General features: G+C 38.8%; 1 protein-coding gene across 1 annotated transcript in view; it reads right to left on the reverse strand.

Moving 5' to 3' along the window:
* Positions 1-2,817: 2,817 nt before the first annotated feature.
* LOC117328839 (translation initiation factor eIF-2B subunit epsilon-like) overlaps positions 2,818-26,570 on the reverse strand; it is a 30,485-nt gene continuing 6,732 nt past the window's right edge. The window contains exons 5-16 of the mRNA XM_033886412.1: positions 26,282-26,437; positions 24,941-25,026; positions 23,014-23,133; positions 20,243-20,343; positions 17,240-17,385; positions 16,914-17,034; positions 12,088-12,294; positions 11,888-11,978; positions 10,518-10,638; positions 9,948-10,028; positions 9,592-9,744; positions 2,818-4,224 (exon numbers count right to left, since the gene is read on the reverse strand). Coding sequence (XP_033742303.1) covers positions 4,159-4,224; positions 9,592-9,744; positions 9,948-10,028; positions 10,518-10,638; positions 11,888-11,978; positions 12,088-12,294; positions 16,914-17,034; positions 17,240-17,385; positions 20,243-20,343; positions 23,014-23,133; positions 24,941-25,026; positions 26,282-26,437 — 1,449 coding nt within the window. The 3' untranslated portion in view covers positions 2,818-4,158. The remainder of the gene's footprint in view (positions 4,225-9,591; positions 9,745-9,947; positions 10,029-10,517; positions 10,639-11,887; positions 11,979-12,087; positions 12,295-16,913; positions 17,035-17,239; positions 17,386-20,242; positions 20,344-23,013; positions 23,134-24,940; positions 25,027-26,281; positions 26,438-26,570) is intronic.

The following is a 26,570-nucleotide window of genomic DNA, read 5'->3' on the forward strand; positions in this document are numbered from 1 at the left end:
ATTCAAAGATCAGGGCCATTGTTACCGTAAACATTGATCTTCGTGGGATCACTTGTGATTATTTTTCTAATGGCGCTATCCCTAAAAGTATTGCTTTGATTTTGATGAAATTCGTTCAGTATCACCAAAGGTTTCCTAAACTAAACAGTGTTTGTCTCGTTATGATCTGGCTGGCTATTGGCCACACATTCATGGAGAGCTATGCAGTTTTATGCAATTTTCGTTCTGTTGTGAATAATGCACAATTCTTTTACGCGTTTAACCGTGTGTAAGGTGAAAGTTTGTCATCACAATAGCTGACCGAGTTTATACTATATGACCAATCATCGCGTTCGGTTTGTACAGAGCCGAGACGTTTCCAACATGTACATTGGTTAACCGTCTACCGAAGCCCTTAGTACTCGGTCAACTAATCAGTTCTCACCAATGTCCTACTTTTGGAAGGTTACCCTTGAACGGTATCACCAGCAGTGTCATTCTGACCAAAGTTGGCTGATTTGCAGAATAACTTCCAACTAAAATCGTATAAAAAGAGAAACTCTTTAAATTATAACGTAGTCTAATTTTACAGAGTTGATTGATTTATAGATGGAATGACTAAATGTTTCATGATTTTGTTAAAGGTTACCAAGTTGCATGATGCTATACAAGCAATATTTAATTGTCCAACCATTCATCAAAGCACAATTCAGCCTGTAAAACCGAACAGTTATAAAACGCTGCTTTGGAATAGGCAAGGGTTCAATGTAAAACTAGCTGAAGTTAAACACAGACTTACATAGGTCCATGGGTAAGCTAGTGACTAGTATATTTGACATTCATTATACCAGTGATTTCCCGATACAGCACAAGAATAGTGTACATTTCATAACCACATAACCCGTAAATTAGTTAAAGGCGTTAGCGTGACTGATGTGGGTTTTGCTGGTTACCACGGTGATTTGTCTAGTAACAGACGGTGGCGCGACTGTTGTTGGTGTATCTGGTTACCTTGGTGATGTGTCTAGTAACAGACGGTGGCGCGACTGTTTTTGGTGTTTCTAGTTACTACGGCGATTTGTCTAGTAACAGACGGTGGCGCGATTGTTGTTGGTGTTGCTGGTTACCACGGTGATTTGTCTAGTAACAGACGGTGGCGCGACTATTGTTGGTATTTCTGATTACCATGGTGATTTGTCTAGTAACAGACGGTGGCGTGACTGTTTTTGGTGTTTCTAGTTACTACGGTGATTTGTCCAGTAACAGACGGTTACGTGACTGTTGTTGGTGTTTCTGGTTACCATGGTGATTTGTCTAGTAACGGACGGTGGCGTGACTTTTTGGTGTTTCTGGTTACCAAGGTGATTTGTCCAGTAACAGACGGTGGCGCAACTGTTGTTGGTGTTTCTAGTTACCATGGTGATTTGTCCAGTAACAGATGGTGGCGCGACTGTTGTTGGTATGTCTAGTTACCACGGTGATTTGTCCAGTAACAGATGGTGGCGCGACTGTTGTTGGTATTTCTAGTTACCACGGTGATTTGTCCAGTAACAGATGGTGGCGTGACTGTTGTTGGTATTTCTAGTTACCATGGTGATTTGTCCAGTAACAGATGGTGGCGTGACTGTTTTTGGTGTTTCTGGTTACCACGGTGATTTGTCTAGTAACAGACGGTGGCGTGACTGTTGTTGGTGTTTCTAGTTACCACGGTGATTTGTCTAGTAACAGACGGTGGCGTGACTGTTTTTGGTGTTTCTGGTTACCACGGTGATTTGTCTAGTAACAGACGGTGGCGTGACTGTTTTTTGTGTTTATGGTTACCATGGTGATTTGTCTAGCAACAGACGGTGGCGCGACTGTTTTTTGTGTTTATGGTTACCATGGTGATTTGTTGAGTAACAGAAAGTGGCATGACTGTTGTTTGTGTTTCTTGTAACCATGGTAATTTGTCTAGTAACAGACGGTGGCGTGACTGTTTCTGGTGTTTCTGGTTACCAAGGTGATTTGTCCAGTAACAGACGGTGGCGCAACTGTTGTTGGTGTTTCTAGTTACCATGGTGATTTGTCCAGTAACAGATGGTGGCGCGACTGTTGTTGGTATGTCTAGTTACCACGGTGATTTGTCCAGTAACAGATGGTGGCGCGACTGTTGTTGGTATTTCTAGTTACCACGGTGATTTGTCCAGTAACAGATGGTGGCGCAACTGTTGTTGGTGTTTCTAGTTATCATGGTGATTTGTCCAGTAACAGATGGTGGCGTGACTGTTTTTGGTGTTTCTGGTTACCGCGGTGATTTGTCTAGTAACAGACGGTGGCGTGACTGTTGTTGGTGTTTCTAGTTACCACGGTGATTTGTCTAGTAACAGACGGTAGCGTGACTGTTTTTGGTGTTTCTGGTTACCACGGTGATTTGCCTAGTAACAGACGGTGGCGTGACTGTTTCTGGTGTTTCTGGTTACCATGGTGATTTGTCTAGCAACAGACGGTGGCGAGACTGTTTTTTTGTGTTTATGGTTACCATGGTGATTTGTTGAGTAACAGAAAGTGGCATGACTGTTGTTTGTGTTTCTTGTAACCATGGTGATTTGTCTAGTAACAGAAAGTGGCATGACTGTTGCTGGTGTTTCTTGTTACCAAGGTGATTTGTCTAGTAACAGAAAGTGGCATGACTGTTGTTGGTGTTTCTTGTTACCATGGTGATTTGTCCAGTAACAGAAAGTGGCATGACTGCTGCTGGTGTTTCTGATTACCAGAAATATAGACAATAAGAAAAATTCGTTAGATATACAATATGTATGTCTAATAAATTCAGAAGAATGAAAATATAAAACAATAAACATGAGTTTGGTTTTCCTTTTATTTCTATTGCAATATCTGATCAGGTAACCAGGTCGGCGTTTATCATCAGGTCAAGACATCAAAACCTCCATCTAAAACTGTATACATCACTGAGGAACTTTTATTACAACATATATTTTTGTATTACTATGTCAATTCTATAGCACTTTAACCCAAGGCCTTTTGGCTTATTTGTACAAACTAGTTCCTCTATTTTAGAATGTTTATTTTCAAGCATATATCTGAAAGGATCTTAAGGAATCGTGGCCAAAAAAGTAAAATAAGATCACTTAATCTGTCTCTATTTCATAGACAATCAATTCAGCCCAACCATTTAGCCTGTGCTAAATGACAATGACCTTTAACTCCATAAATACAATTACCCAGTCAAACAACAAAGTAAATACTGGCGACATTAGTAATTGTACAGTGTATTATAGGTAACTTATGGACTTCCTGAACGTGGAGTCAAACTATTTTATAGTTGTACAATTAGTATGTTTGCTGGCCATGAGCTTACAACCCTGTGAACTTCCAGGGTCATTTGGAGGCCTGACTGTAGTAGCTGGTGGCTACCTCAGTGAACATCATACAGGAAGTCTATTATATGTTATCTAGAGCAAATGGCATGGGATAAAATAGTTTGTCTGCTAGCACAGGAATATCAGTAATCTCAGCATCCGGAGAAAAGCAAACACCTCAAGAAGAACTCACCTCGAATATTAATCTGAGATTATCCAACAATCATTTGACGATTATACTTCTCCACCTGAGCCTTTACAGCTTCATATCAACAATACAAGCAATCATCATTAATTTTTATCATAGAACCTTGATCACATGTCCACTCAATATGAAATGTTTGGAACGATTATCAGAGTCAGTAAAAAGTATATAAAATATACAAGACATAGACCCTACTGTTACTGTTGACTTCATTAACAGCAATGTTTGTTTAAAACTGACGAGTTATTACAAATTGTTTTGTTTCAGATAAGATTGAGTGTTGTGAATACCATAGTAGGTATAAATATTACGAATCAATTCCCAGACTCTCCTCAACCTCATCAGGTAATGTGTTTTAGGATTTAACATGACACCTAGTACATAACAATCAACGATTGTTTTATATGAGGACATGTAATACAGGCTTGATTTAACCAATTGTTGTTTATTCAGAAGATAATTCTTCTATCAATATGTCATAAGGCCGTTTAAATAGCCAAGGTCAACTATATTTACTAGATATCATATCGTTAACTATTTTAGTGTACGCCTTAGACATTTAATGTCATGTTAATAATATATGATGTCCATTATTTTCCCCATGTCATGGTGATATCAGTCACTATCCTCCTCAGACGATTCTTCCTCAGCTTCTTGAAGCCACTTTATAAACGGTTGCATCTGTAACACAAAAACCAGACACATTCTGAGTAATTTGGAAGAGATCAGTTTTAAGGCATAGTAATCCACCAGTAACACTCACAAACATTTGGGAACATGAAAGAGTGAAATTATGAAGACGGGACATACTAAGGTAGTATACCTCTACACTACATACTAGGGTAGTATACCTCTACACCACATACTAGGGTAGTATAACTCTACACCACATACTAGGGTAGTATCCTAAGGTTGTGAAGTATACCTCTACACTACATACTAGGGTAGTATACCTCTACACCACATACTAGGGTAGTATCCTTAGGTTGTGAAGTATACCTCTACACCACATACTAGGGTAGTATCTGTAGGTTGTGAAGTATACCTCTACACCACATACTAGGGTAGTATCCTTAGGTTGTGAAGTATACCTCTACACTACATACTAGGGTAGTATACCTCTACACCACATACTAGGGTAGTATCCTTAGGTTGTGAAGTATACCTCTACACCACATACTAGGGTAGTATACCTCTACAACACATACTAGGGTAGTATCCTTAGGTTGTGAAGTATACCTCTACACCACATACTAGGGTAGTATACCTCTACACCACATACTAGGGTAGTATCCTTAGGTTGTGAAGTATACCTCTACACTACATACTAGGGTAGTATACCTCTACACCCCATACTAGGGTAGTATACCTCTACACTACATACTAGGGTAGTACACCTCTACACCACATACTAGGGTAGTATACCTCTACACCACATACTAGGGTAGTATACCTCTACACTACATACTAGGGTAGTACACCTCTACACCACATACTAGGGTAGTATACCTCTACACCACATACTAGGGTAGTACACCTCTACACCCCATACTAGGGTAGTATACCTCTACACTACATACTAGGGTAGTATACCTCTACACCCCATACTAGGGTAGTATACCTCTACACTACATACTAGGGTAGTACACCTCTACACTACATACTAGGGTAGTATACCTCTACACCACATACTAGGGTAGTATACCTCTACACCACATACTAGGGTAGTATACCTCTACACCACATACTAGGGTAGTATACCTCTACACTATATACTAGGGTAGTATCCTTAGGTTGTGAAGTATACCTCTACACCACATACTAGGGTAGTATACCTCTACACCACATACTAGGGTAGTATACCTCTACACCACATACTAGGGTAGTATACCTCTACACTACATACTAGGGTAGTATACCTCTACACTACATACTAAGGTAGTATACCTCTACACCACATACTAAGGTAGTATACATCTACACCACATACTAGGGTAGTATACCTCTACACTACATACTAGGGTAGTATCCTTAGGTTGTGAAGTATACATCTACACCACATACTAGGGTAGTATACCTCTACACTACATACTAGGGTAGTATACCTCTACACTACATACTAGGGTAGTATCCTTAGGTTGTGAAGTATACCTCTACACTACATACTAGGGTAGTATACCTCTACACCACATACTAGGGTAGTATACCTCTACACTACATACTAGGGTAGTATACCTCTACACCACATACTAGGTAGTATCCTTAGGTTGTGAAGTATACCTCTACACACCACATACTAGGGTAGTATACCTCTACACTGACATACTAGGGTAGTAGCCTTAGGTTGTGAAGTATACCTCTACACCACATCCTAGGGTAGTATACCTCTACACCACATACTAGGGTAGTATACCTCTACAACAACATACTAGGGTAGTAGTAACCTCTACACCCACATGACTAGGGTAGTATACCTCTACACCACATACTAGGGTAGTATACCTCTACCCCACATACTATGGTAGTATACATCTACACCACACCACATACTAGGGTAGTATTACCTCTACACTACATACTAGGGTAGTATACCCTCTACACTAACATCTAGGGTAGTTATACCTCCTACACCACATACTAGGGTAGTATACCTCTACACCACATACTAGGGTAGTATACCTCTACACTACATACTAGGGTAGTATACCTCTACACTACATACTAGGGTAGTATACCTCTACACCACATACTAGGGTAGTATACCTCTACACTACATACTAGGGTAGTATCCTTAGGTTGTGAAGTATACCTCTACACTACATACTAGGGTAGTATACCTCTACACTACATACTAGGGTAGTATACCTCTACACCACATACTAGGGTAGTATACCTCTACACTACATACTAGGGTAGTATCCTTAGGTTGTGAAGTATACCTCTACACCACATACTAGGGTAGTATACCTCTACACCACATACTAGGGTAGTATACCTCTACACTACATACTAGGGTAGTATACCTCTACACCCCATACTAGGGTAGTATACCTCTACACCACATACTAGGGTAGTATACCTCTACACTATATACTAGGGTAGTATCCTTAGGTTGTGAAGTATACCTCTACACCACATACTAGGGTAGTATACCTCTACACCACATACTAGGGTAGTATACCTCTACACCACATACTAGGGTAGTATACCTCTACACCACATACTAGGGTAGTATACCTCTACACTACATACTAGGGTAGTATCCTTAGGTTGTGAAGTATACCTCTACACTACATACTAGGGTAGTATCCTTAGGTTGTGAAGTATACCTCTACACCACATACTAGGGTAGTATCCTTAGGCTGTGAAGTATACCTCTACACCACATACTAGGGTAGTATACCTCTACACTACATACTAGGGTAGTATACCTCTACACCACATACTAGGGTAGTATACCTCTACACCACATACTAGGGTAGTATACCTCTACACCACATACTAGGGTAGTATCCTTAGGTTGTGAAGTATACCTCTACACCACATACTAGGGTAGTATACCTCTACACTACATACTAGGGTAGTATACCTCTACACCACATACTAGGGTAGTATACCTCTACACCACATACTAGGGTAGTATACCTCTACACTACATACTAGGGTAGTATACCTCTACACTACATACTAGGGTAGTATACCTCTACACCACATACTAGGTTAGTATACCTCTACACCACATACTAGGGTAGTATAACTCTACACCACATACTAGGGTAGTATCCTAAGGTTGTGAAGTATACCTCTACACTACATACTAGGGTAGTATACCTCTACACCACATACTAGGGTAGTATCCTTAGGTTGTGAAGTATACCTCTACACCACATACTAGGGTAGTATCTGTAGGTTGTGAAGTATACCTCTACACCACATACTAGGGTAGTATCTGTAGGTTGTGAAGTATACCTCTACACCACATACTAGGGTAGTATCCTTAGGTTGTGAAGTATACCTCTACACTACATACTAGGGTAGTATACCTCTACACCACATACTAGGGTAGTATCCTTAGGTTGTGAAGTATACCTCTACACCACATACTAGGGTAGTATACCTCTACAACACATACTAGGGTAGTATCCTTAGGTTGTGAAGTATACCTCTACACCACATACTGGGGTAGTATACCTCTACACCACATACTAGGGTAGTATCCTTAGGTTGTGAAGTATACCTCTACACTACATACTAGGGTAGTATACCTCTACACCCCATACTACGGTAGTATACCTCTACACCACATACTAGGGTAGTATACCTCTACACTATATACTAGGGTAGTATCCTTAGGTTGTGAAGTATACCTCTACACCACATACTAGGGTAGTATACCTCTACACCACATACTAGGGTAGTATACCTCTACACCACATACTAGGGTAGTATACCTCTACACTACATACTAGGGTAGTATACCTCTACACTACATACTAAGGTAGTATACCTCTACACCACATACTAAGGTAGTATACATCTACACCACATACTAGGGTAGTATAACTCTACACCACATACTGGGGTAGTATACCTCTACACTACATACTAGGGTAGTATCCTTAGGTTGTGAAGTATACATCTACACCACATACTAGGGTAGTATACCTCTACACTACATACTAGGGTAGTATCCTTAGGTTGTGAAGTATACCTCTACACTACATACTAGGGTAGTATACCTCTACACCACATACTAGGGTAGTATACCTCTACACTACATACTAGGGTAGTATACCTCTACACCACATACTAGGGTAGTATACCTCTACACTACATACTAGGGTAGTATACCTCTACACCACATACTAGGGTAGTATCCTTAGGTTGTGAAGTATACCTCTACACCACATACTAGGGTAGTATACCTCTACACTACATACTAGGGAAGTATCCTTAGGTTGTGAAGTATACCTCTACACTACATACTAGGGTAGTATACCTCTACACCACATACTAGGGTAGTATACCTCTACACCACATACTAGGGTAGTATACCTCTACACCACATACTAGGGTAGTATACCTCTACACCACATACTAGGGTAGTATACCTCTACACCACATACTAGGGTAGTATACCTCTACACTACATACTAGGGTAGTATACCTCTACACTACATACTAGGGTAGTATACCTCTACACCACATACTAGGGTAGTATACCTCTACACTACATACTAGGGTAGTATCCTTAGGTTGTGAAGTATACCTCTACACCACATACTAGGGTAGTATACCTCTACACCACATACTAGGGTAGAATACCTCTACACCACATACTAGGGTAGTATACCTCTACACCCCATACTAGGGTAGTATACCTCTACACTATATACTAGGGTAGTATCCTTAGGTTGTGAAGTATACCTCTACACCACATACTAGGGTAGTATACCTCTACACCACATACTAGGGTAGTATACCTCTACACCACATACTAGGGTAGTATACCTCTACACTACATACTAGGGTAGTATACCTCTACACCACATACTAGGGTAGTATACCTCTACACCACATACTAGGGTAGTATCCTTAGGTTGTGAAGTATACCTCTACACTACATACTAGGGTAGTATACCTCTACACCACATACTAGGGTAGTATACCTCTACACCACATACTAGGGTAGTATCCTTAGGTTGTGAAGTATACCTCTACACCACATACTAGGGTAGTATCCTTAGGTTGTGAAGTATACCTCTACACTACATACTGGGGTAGTATCCTTAGGTTGTAAAGTATACCTCTACACTACATACTAGGGTAGTATACCTCTACACTACATACTAGGGTAGTATACCTCTACACCACATACTAGGGTAGTATACCTCTACACCACATACTAGGGTAGTATCCTTAGGTTGTGAAGTATACCTCTACACTACATACTGGGGTAGTATCCTTAGGTTGTGAAGTATACCTCTACACTACATACTGGAGTAGTATCCTTAGGTTGTGAAGTATGACTTTACACTACATTACTACCTGTTGTTTGACCTCCACATGACCTTCCTCGTCCGGTATGGACTGGTGCCAACGGATGATCACCTGCTCTGACAGTAAGTCCACATCCTCATACATGTAGTGTATTAGCTTCATCAGAACTGCACTCATCCTCTCCTCCATTATACTGAACTCCTGTCAAATGGTACAACACAATTGTTAGGTGTTGGGTGAAAAAATGTACTTTGAAAGGGAAGTAACTGTTATTTGACATGTTGACAGACTATATATCAATCCCTAGTCTTTCTGTATACAAAGCGTGATTTAGTTGATTTTTATCTTTTCCTTAATATATCCACTTTGGAGGAGAGAACATTTTGCCTATGTATGTACTTTACCTCCAGCATGTGTAGACAATCCAGCTGTGATTCTGACCCCTTTATGTAGTTCTTTATTAACGGCATATGCTTCTTCATATGCTGAAAATAAAATATCATAGTTTTAATTGAACTTTCATATTAGTGCTAAACAGTTATTAAAAATGCTAACTGGATAACTGACTTGGACTAACTGTGAACCGGATATCTGGTTACATATTCTGGCACTAGTTCATAGTAATAACAAGGCATCACGGACAATTGTTTCCCTGTAGAGTGAAGTAATTATTAAATATTGTTTCCCTGTATAGTGAAGTAATTATTAAATAAGTTCCAGGGGAGACAATCCAAAAGACCAAAGTGGGACAATCTGGTGGGATGTTTGGCGATAATCACTTACAAAATGAGATACATGTGTAGTTTAGTGTCAGTCAAATAAAAAATAAACCTACATGCACCATATGTCTGTATGATGATTAGTGGCCTAGGTTTAGTTTGTAAGCTTGAAGTTGAATGATGGACACAGGATGAAGAACTGATGACAATACAACCAGAATAACAATGAATTGAGTGTTAGTATTATAATCTTACTGTCTTTATACTGGTGAGGAGTTGGTGGCCACTTTGATCAGGATTGTCTTTCATAGCCAGGTCAACCACTGACTTCACAACCATACCATGTAGATCATGTATGTCTATGTTATATGCATGTCTGTAAAAAGTTTAGGTAAAAATAAGTGATAATTATTTATTAATAGATAAAATATCTTTGGTAACAACATTTACATAATCTATAGAACAAAAATACAAAAATTCTGTCAAAATGAAATACAAGATGCCCCATGATTCTTAACAGTCACCTGAGTTTTGAACAAGTTCAGTTAATTTGACCAATATTGGTCCCTGTCCATAAGCTCCTGAGGGTCAGTTAGGGCCAGCATGTGCATACCATCAAGCTGTCATCCAATACTAACCAAGTAAGAATGAATTCCAATAGAAATTAAACAAATTATTGTCAAAAATGTGATTTCCCTATATAAACTATAATAAAGTTTACCCCCTTCCCAGGGACAAACGTGAGACCCAAGGGTCATGATATTCACAATTTTGGTAAAGCACCGACCCTTCCATCCATGAAGATTATTTGATTCTAATTGATTTGGGCCTGGAAAAGAAGTTTTTTGAAATTTCAGTTAATTCTACTGATTTTGACCCTGCCTCTCAAGTCCCTGGAGGTCAATCAGTGCCAATATGAAACAGTATCATTTCAACAAAAATCCCATACTGATAATTCTGACCAATTTTATATCATTTTCAATGGCAATTGGAACAAATAATGGTCAAAAATGTGTTTTCCCTATATAAACTAAAATATAAGTATAATTTAGCCCCTCCCCAGGGAGAAACGTGCGACCCCAGGGTCATGAAATTCACAATTTTGGTAAAGGACCTTAAGACCTTTCTATCTATGAAGAGTATTTGATTTTACCATATCTGGGAGTTAAGAAGGAGATTTTTGAAATCTTAGTCAATTTGACCTTTTTTTTGCCCAACCCCTCAGGCCCCTAAAGGGGTTGGGGACCATATGATTCACAATTTTTGTTGATCTTTGGCCATTGAATCTTCCTGCCAAATTTCATTGAATTTGGTTCAGCAGGTTTGGAGAAGAAGCAGAAAATGTAAATTGTTTACAGACGGACGACGCACAGCAGATGACATGTTTATGTATATTCTCCAATCTCATTTAAACCAGAATCTTATAATTTCACTCTGATGACTAGAATGTAGAATATCGGAGCCAAATTAAAAAGCTGGATTTAATCTGGATTGTATATTCCCCTAAGTATCCTCATCACAACAAAGAAATCTCAACTAATCTTTAGAATAAAGGTAAAGTTTACTCAATAACTGATATGCTTCTTCTCTATCAAGTCCAGACATCATCAAAAACATGTACTTACTTTAATGAATTAATCTCTAAAATCAAGTTTTCTGTCCTTATGTTTTCTTCTCTAGCTCTGACTAACGTGTCCAGTACTTCTCGGTAAAACACTGCAAGAAAGTTATAAAGAGTATAAAACACATCCAATACACCTAATGTATTATAATAATAATACTGTATTAGACAAAATTGAAAACTCTAATTAAAAGTAAAACTGACTTTTTTCATCGTCTGGGAGTGATCCTTCAGATGACAGGTCCGACTGGTCGTCAGTGGCAACACTGCTGAGTTCATCTTCATCATCTGTTTTGTTGTCCAGGCCCCATACGTCCTGAACCTGGGCCTCATCTTCCTCATCATCACTCTCTGTTGGGGGGTTGTACACGTATGCTTGACCACGAGAGCCAAAGTCTGGACAGCTCTCCACTAAAATATAAACAATGCACTTTTACATGATCTTTACACCCCATACATGATATCACATTGTAGTCTGTAGTCTTACTATGGGGTCTACAACCTAACACCCCATACACGATATCACACTGTATTCTGTAGTCTTACTATGGGGTCTACAACCTAACACCCCATACACGATATCACTGTAGTCTGTAGTGTTACTATGGGGTCTACAACCTAACACCCCATACATGATATCACACTGTATTCTGTAGTCTTACTATGGGGTCTACAACCTAACACCCCATACACGATATCACTGTAGTCTGTAGTGTTACTATGGGGTCTACAACCTAACACCCCATACATGATATCACACTGTAGTCTTACTATGGGGTCTACAACCTAACACCCCATACATGATATCACACTGTAGTCTGTAGTGTTACTATGGGGTCTACAACCTAACACCCCATACATGATATCACACTGTAGTCTGTAGTGTTACTATGGGGTCTACAACCTAACACCCCATACATGATATCACACTGTAGTCTGTAGTCTTACTATGGGGTCTACAACCTAACACCCCATACATGATATCACTGTAGTCTGTACTCTTACTATGGGGTCTACAACCTAACACCCCATACATGATATCACACTGTAGTCTGTAGTGTTACTATGGGGCGTACATTCTAACACCCCATACATGATATCACTGTAGTCTGTAGTCTTACTATGGGGCCTACAACCTAACACCCCATACATGATATCACACTGTAGTCTTACTATGGGGTCTACAACCTAACACCCCATACATGATATCACACTGTAGTCTGTAGTCTTACTATGGGGTCTACAACCTAACACCCCATACATGATATCACTGTAGTCTGTAGTCTTACTATGGGGTCTACAACCTAACACCCCATACATGGTATCACACTGTAGTCTGTAGTCTTACTATGGGGCCTACAACCTAACACCCCATACATGATATCACTGTAGTCTGTAGTCTTACTATGGGGTCTACAACCTAACACCCCATACATGATATCACTGTAGTCTGTAGTCTTACTATGGGGTCTACAACCTAACACCCCATACATGATATCACACTGTAGTCTGTAGTGTTACTATGGGGTCTACAACCTAACACCCCATACATGATATCACACTGTAGTCTGTAGTGTTACTATGGGGTCTACAACCTAACACCCCATACATGATATCACTGTAGTCTGTAATGTTACTATGGGGTCTACAACCTAACACCCCATACATGATATCACACTGTAGTCTGTAGTCTTACTATGGGGTCTACAACCTAACACCCCATACATGATATCACTGTAGTCTGTAGTGTTACTATGGGGTCTACAACCTAACACCCCATACATGATATCACACTGTAGTCTGTAGTCTTACTATGGGGTCTACAACCTAACACCCCATACATGATATCACACTGTAGTCTGTAGTGTTACTATGGGGTCTACAACCTAACACCCCATACATGATATCACACTGTAGTCTGTAGTCTTACTATGGGGTCTACAACCTAACACCCCATACATGATATCACTGTAGTCTGTAGTCTTACTATGGGGTCTACAACCTAACACCCCATACATGATATCACACTGTAGTCTGTAGTCTTACTATGGGGTCTACAACCTAACACCACCCCATACATGATATCACTGTAGTCTGTAGTGTTACTATGGGGTCTACAACCTAACACCCCATACATGATATCACTGTAGTCTGTAGTGTTACTATGGGGCCTACAACCTAACACCCCATACATGATATCACACTGTAGTCTGTAGTCTTACTATGGGGTCTACAACCTAACACCCCATACATGATATCACACTGTAGTCTGTAGTGTTACTATGGGGTCTACAACCTAACACCCCATACATGATATCACTGTAGTCTGTAGTGTTACTATGGGGTCTACAACCTAACACCCCATACATGATATCACACTGTAGTCTGTAGTCTTACTATGGGGCCTACAACCTAACACCCCATACATGATATCACACTGTAGTCTGTAGTCTTACTATGGGGTCTACAACCTAACACCCCATACATGATATCGCACAGTAGTCTGTAGTCTTACTATGGGGTCTACAACCTAACACCCCATACATGATATCACACTGTAGTCTGTAGTCTTACTATGGGGTCTACAACCTAACACCCCATACATGATATCACACTGTAGTCTGTAGTCTTACTATGGGGTCTACAACCTAACACCCCATACATGATATCACTGTAGTCTGTAGTGTTACTATGGGGCCTACAACCTAACACCCCATACATGATATCACACTGTAGTCTGTAGTTTTACTATGGAGTCTACAACCTAACACCCCATACATGATATCACTGTAGTCTTACTATGGGGTCTACAACCTAACACCCGATACATGATATCACACTGTAGTCTGTAGTGTTACTAGGGGGTCTACAACCTAACACCCCATACATGATATCACACTGTAGTCTGTAGTCTTACTATGGGGTCTACAACCTAACACCCCATACATGATATCACACTGTAGTCTGTAGTCTTACTATGGGGTCTACAACCTAACACCCCATACATGATATCACACTGTAGTCTGTAGTCTTACTATGGGGCCTACGTACAACCTAACATCCCATACATGATATCACTGTAGTCTGTAGTCTTACTATGGGGTCTACAACCTAACACCCCATACATGATATCACACTGTAGTCTGTAGTCTTACTATGGGGTCTACAACCTAACACCCCATACATGATATCGCACAGTAGTCTGTAGTCTTACTATGGGGTCTAAAACCTAACACCCCATACATGATATGACACTGTAGTCTGTAGTGTTACTATGGGGTCTACAACCTAACACCCCATACATGATATCACACTGTAGTCTGTAGTCTTACTATGGGGTCTACAACCCAACACGCCATACATGATATCACACTGTAGTCTGTAGTCTTACTATGTGGTCTACAACCTAACACCCCATACATGATATCACACTGTAGTCTGTAGTCTTACAATGGGGCCTACAACCTAACACCCCATACATGATATCACACTGTAGTCTGTAGTGTTACTATGGGGTCTACAACCCAACACGCCATACATGATATCACACTGTAGTCTGTAGTGTTACTATGGGGTCTACAACCTAACACCCCATACATGATATCACACTGTAGTCTGCAGTCTTACTATGGGGTCTACAACCTAACACCCCATACATGATATCACACTGTAGTCTGTAGTCTTACAATGGGGCCTACAACCTAACACCCCATACATGATATCACACTGTAGTCTGTAGTGTTACTATGGGGTCTACAACCCAACACGCCATACATGATATCACACTGTAGTCTGTAGTGTTACTATGGGGTCTACAACCTAACACCCCATACATGATATCACACTGTAGTCTGCAGTCTTACTATGGGGTCTACAACCTAACACCCCATACATGATATCACACTGTAGTCTGTAGTCTTACAATGGGGCCTACAACCTAACACCCCATACATGATATCACACTGTAGTCTGTAGTGTTACTATGGGGTCTACAACCTAACACCCCATACATGATATCACACTGTAGTCTGTAGTGTTACTATGGGGTCTACAACCTAACACCCCATACATGATATCACACTGTAGTCTGTAGTGTTACTATGGGGTCTACAACCTAACACCCCATACATGATATCACACTGTAGTCTGTAGTATAACTATGGGGTCTACAACCTAACACCCCATACATGATATCACACTGTAGTCTGTAGTGTTACTATGGGGTCTACAACCTAACACCCCATACATGATATCACACTGTAGTCTGTAGTCTTACTATGGGGTCTACAACCTAACACCCCATACATGATATCACACTGTAGTCTGTAGTCTTACTATGGGGTCTACAACCTAACACCCCATACATGATATCACACTGTAGTCTGTAGTCTTACTATGGGGCCTAAAACCTAACACCCCATACATGATATCACACTGTAGTCTGTAGTCTTACTATGGGGCCTAAAACCTAACACCCCATACATGATATCACACTGTAGTCTTACTATGGGGTCTACAACCTAACACCCCATACATGATATCACACTGTAGTCTGTAGTCTTACTATGGGGTCTACAACCTAACACCCCATACATGATATCACACTGTAGTCTGTAGTCTTACTATGGGGTCTACAACCTAACACCCCATACATGATATCACACTGTAGTCTGTAGTCTTACTATGGGGCCTAAAACCTAACACCCCATACATGATATCACTGTATTCCGTTGTTTTACTATGGGGCCTAAAACCTAACCACCAATACAAGATATCGTAAGTTAATGTATAAGGAGGATGCACAATCATGAAAAATTAATTAAGTCAAGAGTAAAAACTCTTTTAAAAGTGGTTAAAACAATATGGTTATGATGAATTTGTGCAAATGTAACTATCAGCAAATATTAATACCCCTTAGTGTTGATGAGATTTAACACTAAATACATTGATATTATTCATAGTTATAGAATTATTCCTGGTATGGTTTTTCTGCTGATTTATAACGATAAATATCAACAGAGGTTACCTACCCACAGTATCTGTTTTATCACATGTTGGATCTAAATCATCACCAAAATCGTCGACATCCTCGGCAGGTGAGGATTGAAGCACTGTTGCCCTGGGGATGGTCACACCAGGTCCTACTCGGACCTAAATACATAATGGCAAAACATTACTTACTTGTACTTGTGTAGACAATGTTCAACAAATACATAATTTGTGTTCACAATATTCACATTGATAAATATTCATGTATGCATATTTGTAGGCTCACAATATTCCAAAGATAAACATATGCATAATTTTTGAGTTCCCAATGTTCTCATACATGTATTTATTTTGATGACATGCCTACCCCCCATGACAGGACGTTTCCTGCCTGAAGTTTGACATCATTGTATACCAGCACATCGTCACACAGTAAAGAACTCTCTATATCACAGCCATCCTCTATCACAACATTGTCCCACAGGTAAGCTCCTCGTATCGTCACATTCTCACCTGTAATCAGACACAAAATCAGTCAAACAGATACTCAGTCAAACAGATACTCAATCAAATAGATACTCAGTCAAACAGATACTCAGTCAAATAGATATTCAGTCAAACAGATACATGTACTCAGTCTAACAGATACTCTGCGAGACAGATACTCAGTGAGACAGATACTCAGACAAACAGATACTCAGTCAAACAGATACTCAGACAAACAGATACTCAGACAAACAGATACTCAGTCAGATACTCAGTCTAACAGATACTTAGTCAAACCGATACTCAGTCAAACTGATACTCAGTCAAACATACACTCAGACAAACAGATACTCAGTCAAACAGATACTCAGACAAACAGATACTCAGTCTAACAGATACTCAGTCAGATACTCAGTCAAACAGATACTCAGTCAAACAGATACTCAGACAAACAGATACTCAGTCAAACAGATACTCAGTCTAACAGATACTCAGACAAACAGATACTCAGTCTAACAGATACTCAGTCAAACAGATACTCAGTCACACAGATACTCAGTCAAACAGATACTCAGTCTAACAGATACCCAGACAAACAGATACTCAGTCAAACAGATACTCAGTCTAACAGATACTCAGACAAACAGATACTCAGTCACACAGATACTCAGTCTAACAGATACTCAGTCAAACAGATACTCAGACAAACAGATACTCAGTCTAACAGATACTCAGTCTAACAGATACTCAGTCAAACAGATACTCAGTCAAACAGATACTCAGTCAAACTGATACTCAGTCAAACATACACTTAGTCAAACAGATACTCAGTCAAACAGATACTCAGACAAACAGATACTCAGACAAACATATACACAGTCACACATATACACAGTCGAATAGATACTCAGTCAAACAGATACTCAGTTACTCAGTCAAACAGATACTCAGTCAAACAGATACTCTGTCAAAGAAATACAGATACTCAGACATACAGATACTCAGTCACACAGATACTCAGTCACACAGATACTCAGTAAAACAGATACTCAGACAAACAGATACTCAGTCAAACAGATACTCAGACAAACATATACTCAGTCTAACAGATACTCAGTCACACAGATACTCAGTCTAACAGATACTCAATCAAACAGATACTCAGTCAAACAGATACTCAGTCACACAGATACGCAATCAAACAGATACTCACTCTAACAGATACTCAGACAAACAGATACTCAGTCAAACAGATACTCAGTCACACAGATACTCAGACAAGCAGATACTCAGTCTAACAGATACTCAGTCAAACAGATACTCAGTCAAACAGATACTCAGACAAACAGACACTCAGTCTAACAGATACTCAGCCACACAGATACTCAGTCTAACAGATACTCAGTCAAACAGATACTCAGTCAAACAGATACTCAGTCAAACAGATATTCTGACAAACAGATACTCAATCTAACAGATACTCCGTCAAACAGATACTTAGCCAAACAGATACTCAGTCACACAGATACTCAGTTAAAGAAATACAGATACTCAGACATACAGTCAAACAGATACTCAGTCAAACAGATACTCAGTCAAACAGATACTCAGTCGAACAGATACTCAGACAAACATATACTCAGTCAAACAGATACTCAGTCAAACAGATACTCAGTCAAACAGATACTCAGACAAACAGATACTCAGTCAAAGAAATACAGATACGCAGTCAAACATACTCAGTCTAACAGATACTCAGTCTAACAGATACTCAGACACATATATGCTCAGTCGAATAGATACTCAGTCAAACAGATACTCAGTCAAAGAAATACAGATACTCAGTCTAACAGATACTCAGTCAAACAGATACTCAGACAAACAGATACTCAGTCAAAGAAATACAGATACGCAGTCAAACATACTCAGTCTAACAGATACTCAGTCTAACAGATACTCAGACACATATATGCTCAGTCGAATAGATACTCAGTCAAACAGATACTCAGTCAAAGAAATACAGATACTCAGTCTAACAGATACTCAGTCAAACAGATACTCAGTCAAACATATACTCAGTCACATATATGCTCAGTCGAATAGATACTCAGTCTAACAGATACTCAGACACATATATGCTCAGTCGAATAGATACTCAGTCTAACAGATACTCAGTCAAAGAAATACAGATACTCAGTCTAACAGATACTCAGTCAAACAGATACTCAGTCAAACAGATACTCAGTCACATATATGCTCAGTCGAATAGATACTCAGTCTAACAGATACTCAGTCAAACAGATACTAAGTCAAACCGATACCATAGTTTCCTGTGTATTGCCTGTAGGCTACACTTTACAATTTAAAACATTAAAAGATACCTCCCCAAGCTATCTGTTGAAGCAGGGTATTTGTTGAAGCAGGGTATTTGCCTATCTGACAAAATGTTTAAAAAAAATATAAAAACTTCGGGCTGTGATACTTGTCAAATCCAAATTAAGTTTTTGTGTTTCTCTGGTGTACAACCAGGTGCTGACTTTAAACATGAATTGTACATTTACCTGTGTGATGACTTATCAAGTAAAAATATCTCACAAGTATAATTAGAAAAATGTTTATAATCACTGTTCACATGTCAAAGCAGTACAGATCAACTGCGAACGCAATACAAATACAGCGCAGGATTGCCCCAATTGTGAGAACTTATTCTCTATTAAGTAGCAGAAAAATAGCAGGCAATGTACCGGAGCAGGCTATCTGTAGACTATTACAAAAACATTACTTCGGCTTGTACAGGCAATACCCAGGAAATTAGGTAGTTAGTCAAACATATACTCAGTCAAACAGAGTATAAAATCACCTGAGAACAAACTTGAGGACTTACCTATCTTACAGTTCTTGCCTATGATAGAGTGTGATATGACTGTGTTACTTCCTACAGACGTCCCCCGACCGACCATTACATTCTCCTCCAACTTACAGCCCCTACAATGGAAAAAACATCAAACTCAACACAAAAACAGGAACGCTGTCCTTATAACAAAATACACAAACAGGTACTCAACACTGTCTACACAAACAGGTACTCAACGCTGTCCTTATAACCAAATACACAAACAGGTACTCAACACTGTCTACACAAACAGGTACTCAACACTGTCCTTATAACCAAATACACAAACAGGTACTCAACGCTGTCCTTATAACAAATACACAAACAGGTACTCAAAACTGTCTACACAAACAGGTACTCAACACTGTCCTTATAACCAAATACACAAAAAGGTACTCAACACTGTCCTTATAACCAAATACACAAACAGGTATTCAACACTGTCCTTATAACCAAACACACAAACAGGTATTCAACACTGTCCTTATAACCAAACACACAAACAGGTATTCAACACTGTCCTTATAACCAAATACACAAACAGGTATTCAACACTGTCTTTATAACCAAATACACAAACAGGTACTCAACACTGTCCTTACAACCAAACACACAAACAGGTACTCAACACTGTCCTTATAACCAAACACACAAACAGGTACTCAACACTGTCCTTACAACCAAACACACAAACAGGTATTCAACACTGTCCTTATAACCAAATACACAAACAAGTACTCAACACTGTCCTTATAACCAAATACACAAACAGGTACTCAACACTGTCCTTATAACCAAACACACAAACAGGTACTCAACACTGTCTACACAAACAGGTACTCAACACTGTCCTTATAACCAAATACACAAAAAGGTACTCAACACTGTCCTTATAACCAAATACACAAACAGGTACTCAACACTGTCCTTATAACCAAATACACAAACAGGTATTCAACACTGTCTTTATAACCAAATACACAAACAGGTACTCAACACTGTCCTTACAACCAAACACACAAACAGGTACTCAACACTGTCCTTATAACCAAATACACAAACAAGTACTCAACACTGTCCTTATAACCAAATACACAAACAGGTACTCAACACTGTCCTTATAACCAAACACACAAACAGGTACTCAACACTGTCTACACAAACAGGTACTCAACACTGTCCTTATAACCAAATACACAAACAAGTACTCAACACTGTCCTTTTAACCAAATACATAAACAGGTACTCAACACTGTCTACACAAACAGGTACTCAACACTGTCCTTATAACCAAATACACAAACAGGTACTCAACACTGTCCTTATAACCAAATACACAAACAGGTACTCAACACTGTCCTTATAACCAAATACACAAACAGGTACTCAACACTGTCCTTATAACCAAATACACAAACAGGTACTCAACACTGTCCTTATAACAAATACACAAACAGGTACTCAACACTGTCCTTATAACCAAATACACAAACAGATACTCAACACTGTCCTTATAACCAAATACACAAACAAGTACTCAACACTGTCCTTATAACCAAATACACAAACAGGTACTCAACACTGTCTACACAAACAGGTACTCAACACTGTCTTTATAACCAAATACACAAACAGGTACTCAACACTGTCTACACAAACAGGTACTCAACACTGTCTACACAAACAGGTACTAAACACTGTCCTTATAACCAAATACACAAACAGGTACTCAACACTGTCCTTATAACCAAATACACAAACAGGTACTCAACACTGTCCTTATAACCAAATACACAAACAGGTACTCAACACTGTCCTTATAACCAAATACACAAACAGGTACTCAACACTGTCCTTATAACCAAATACACAAACAGGTACTCAACACTGTCTACACAAACAGGTACTCAACACTGTCCTTATAACCAAATACACAAACAGGTACTCAACACTGTCCTTATAACCAAATACACAAACAGGTACTCAACACTGTCCTTATAACCAAATACACAAACAGATACTCAACACTGTCCTTATAACCAAATACACAAACAGGTACTCAACACTGTCCTTATAACCAAATACACAAACAGGTACTCAACACTGTCCTTATAACCAAATACACAAACAGATACTCAACACTGTCCTTATAACCAAATACACAAACAAGTACTCAACACTGTCCTTATAACAAATACACAAACAGGTACTCAACACTGTCCTTATAACCAAATACACAAACAGGTACTCAACACTGTCCTTATAACCAAACACACAAACAGGTACTCAACACTGTCTACACAAACAGGTACTCAACACTGTCCTTATAACCAAATACACAAACAGGTACTCAACACTGTCCTTATAACCAAATACACAAACAGATACTCAACACTGTCCTTATAACCAAATACACAAACAGATACTCAACACTGTCCTTATTATCACACCCAATATATACATCAGAAATCAACATTATCCTAAATTCAAATCAATGTTTTTTTTTCGAATATTGCAGTATTTTTTAATATTCAATTTCAGATATTAACGTACAAAACACCTGTTTTGAGATATAAAAGTACAGAATATCCATTTTGAGAAAACATCCATGGAAAAGGTTGAAAATGGCTTCTTCAAATAAATATACAATGTGGTTGATACATATCGTTTTGTTTACCATTATACAGCGCCTATATTCTCACAGGATCAAATGTAAGTTTTATTATCAACAATCAAAAGTGATATTGTGTCCCGAGACTAACCTTGCCAGAGTGATGTCTTTACTAAGGTAGATGTTATGTCGGCCGTACGACACGGTGGACTCAGTACTGTTACCATTATCAGGGACTAGTGGATACGTCCATCTACTCATGATGTCCTGACTGGAAAACAGAATAATGATATGTCATACCAGGGTGAATGTACTGTATACAAACTGGAAAACAGAATAATGATATGTCATACCAGGGTGAATGTACTGTATACACACTGGAAAACAGAATAATGATATGTCATACCAGGATGAATGTACTGTATACACACTGGAAAACAGAATAATGATATGTCATTATACCAGGATGAATGTACTGTATACACACCGGAAAACAGAAAAATGATATGTCATACCAGGATGAATGTACTGTATACACACTGGAAAACAGAAAAATGATATGTCATACCAGGATGAATGTACTGTATACACACTGGAAAACAGAAAAATGATATGTCATACCAGGGTGAATGTACTGTATATACACTGGAAAATAGAATAATGATATGTCATACCAGGGTGAATGTACTGTATACACACTGGAAAACAGAATAATGATCATACCAGGGTGAATGTACTGTATATACACTGGAAAACAGAATAATGATATGTCATACCAGGGTGAATGTACTGTATACACACTGGAAAACAGAATAATGATATGTCATACCAGGGTGAATGTACTGTATACACACTGGAAAACAGAATAATGATATGTCATACCAGGGTGAATGTACTGTAAACACACTGGAAAACAGAATAATGGTATGTCATACCAGGGTGAATGTACTGTATACACTGGAAAACAGAATAATGATATGTCATACCAGGGTGAATGTACTGTATATACACTGGAAAACAGAATAATGATATGTCATACCAGGGTGAATGTACTGTATACACACTGGAAAACAGAATAATGATATGTCATACCAGGGTGAATGTACTGTACACACTGGAAAACAGAATAATGATATGTCATACCAGGGTGAATGTACTGTATACACACTGGAAAACAGAATAATGATATGTCATACCAGGGTGAATGTACTGTATATACACTGGAAAACAGAATAATGATATGTCATACCAGGGTGAATGTACTGTATATACACTGGAAAACAGAATAATGATATGTCATACCAGGGTGAATGTACTGTATACACACTGGAAAACAGAATAATGATATGTCATACCAGGGTGAATGTACTGTATACACACTGGAAAACAGAATAATGATATGTCATACCAGGGTAAATATACTGTATATACACTGGAAAACAGAATAATGATATGTCATACCAGGGTGAATGTACTGTATACACACTGGAAAACAGAATAATGATATGTCATACCAGGGTGAATATACTGTATATACACTGGAAAACATAATAATGATATGTCATACCAGGGTGAATGTACTGTATACACACACTGGAAAACAGAATAATGATATGTCATACCAGGGTGAATATACTGTATACACTGGAAAACAGAAAATGATATGTCATACCAGGGTGAATGTACTGTATACACAGTGGAAAACAGAATAATGATATGTCATACCAGGGTGAATGTCCTGCATATGCAAATGTATATATATAAAGGAAAAATACAAAAACAATACATGTATCCCTTCCTCTGCATGTACATAACTTACAAATAGTATGATCTCTTAAAAATTCTTTTTGTTATAAAGATTTTAATTTGCTGTCACATTATCATAAAGTTTCCTATCATAGATGTTTTTCTTGGGATTTACATGCTCACTTTGGTGGAATTTTGTTACCAAGAAGACAAATGTACCATGGTACACATTTCAAATGATCAATTTCAATATGGAGTAAAATCGAACAAAATTAAAATTTGAATGTACAAGGATATGCTAACAGAAGTTATGAGATCCCAGAATACCATACCTGACCGCGTCGTACATGATAAGATTGGAGATCCTTGCTGCATACTCTTCACAAATTACATTCACATAAATACTATTTCCCATGATCTGTGACAGAATGAAACATTTCAATGATGAGATCAAAACTACAACTGTGAGCTCAAGAGATAAACAGACTGGATTAGTTTTATTTCAATAATCTGTGATATTATCAGTTTCAAATGAGAATTTCTCAATAATTTATATTTATATACAGAAAGTGCCAAGCTATATAGATACAGAAGACAATTTATTTGTGATATAAACTTCTAATTTATTGATTTATTGATCTGTAATGTATTAACTCAATCTCTCCTTCGATACAAAATACATATGTACATGTATGGGAATATAATACAAGAGGCCCAGGGGCCTTAACGGTCATCTGACTCTAAATTAAAAACCTTATATAATTGTAGTATGTATTCTCTGTAGCAAGTATATAGTGGCGCCGTTTGCCATGGTGGCCATCTTGGATTTCTGACCGACCCAATAAATAACAACACTTGGTAAGGACCATCTCAGGATCATTTCTGGTTACAGTTACAGCTGAATTCCATTGGGGGAATTTGAGAAGAAGTTTAAAATGTGTTTTTCAAGATGGCGGCTATGGTGGCCATCTTGGATTTCGGACCGACCCGAAAAATAACAACACTTGGTCGGGATCATATCAGGATCATTTCAGGCAAGTTTCAGCTCAATAGCACTGGTGGAACTTGAGAAGAAGTTTAAAATGTGTTTTTCAAGATGGCGGCTATGGCGGCCATCTTGGATTTTGGACCGACCCGAAAAATAACAACTCTTGGTCAGGACCATCTCAGGATCATTTCAGGCAAGTTTCAGCTCAATAGCACTGGTGGAACATGAGAAGAAGTTTAAAATGTGTTTTCAAAATGGCGGCTATGGCGGCCATCTTGGATTTCGGACCGACCCGAAAAATAAAAACACTTGGTCAGGGCCATCTCAGTATCATTTCAGGCAAGTTTCAGTTTAATAGCACTGGTGGAACTGGAGAAGAAGTTAAAAATGTGTTTTTCAAGATGGCGGCCACGGCGGCCATCTTGGATTTCGGACCTACCCGAAAAATAACAACACTTGGTCAGGACCATCTCAGGACGGCGCACGACGACGGACGAAGCATGATGACTATAGGTCATCCTGACCCTTCGGGTTAGATGACCTAATAACTAAAATGGTATTGTTGAAAGTTAATAAATGTAGAAACAAATTTGGAATATTTATTTAATAGTGATAAATCTGTGCAATTTTTTTCAGGTTATCATGGTCAGTCATGTGATATTATTTTGATATAGAATACATGTACCTCCTCGTTAATGAGGATACCCTTGACAAAGTCGTCGCGTGTCTGGTAGTCAAAGTTATCCGTGAAGAGCTGGGGCACCTGTGGGGAGCAGATACTGATGTGGCAGTCCAGGAGGTCGTAACGTAGACTGACATCACTGTGTTCTGTGATCACCTCCTGTAAGGGGAGACAACTCTTACATTCTCGTCTCTCAACTGCAGTTTATTGCTTGGAGTAACATTTCACAAAGACACTTACTCTAGTGATATCTTTAATTTAATTACACTGAATATGGTAAGTGTAAGTTTTT

The sequence above is a fragment of the Pecten maximus genome, chromosome 6 (genome assembly GCF_902652985.1).
Source record: "Pecten maximus chromosome 6, xPecMax1.1, whole genome shotgun sequence".
NCBI classification, from domain to species: domain Eukaryota; kingdom Metazoa; phylum Mollusca; class Bivalvia; order Pectinida; family Pectinidae; genus Pecten; species Pecten maximus.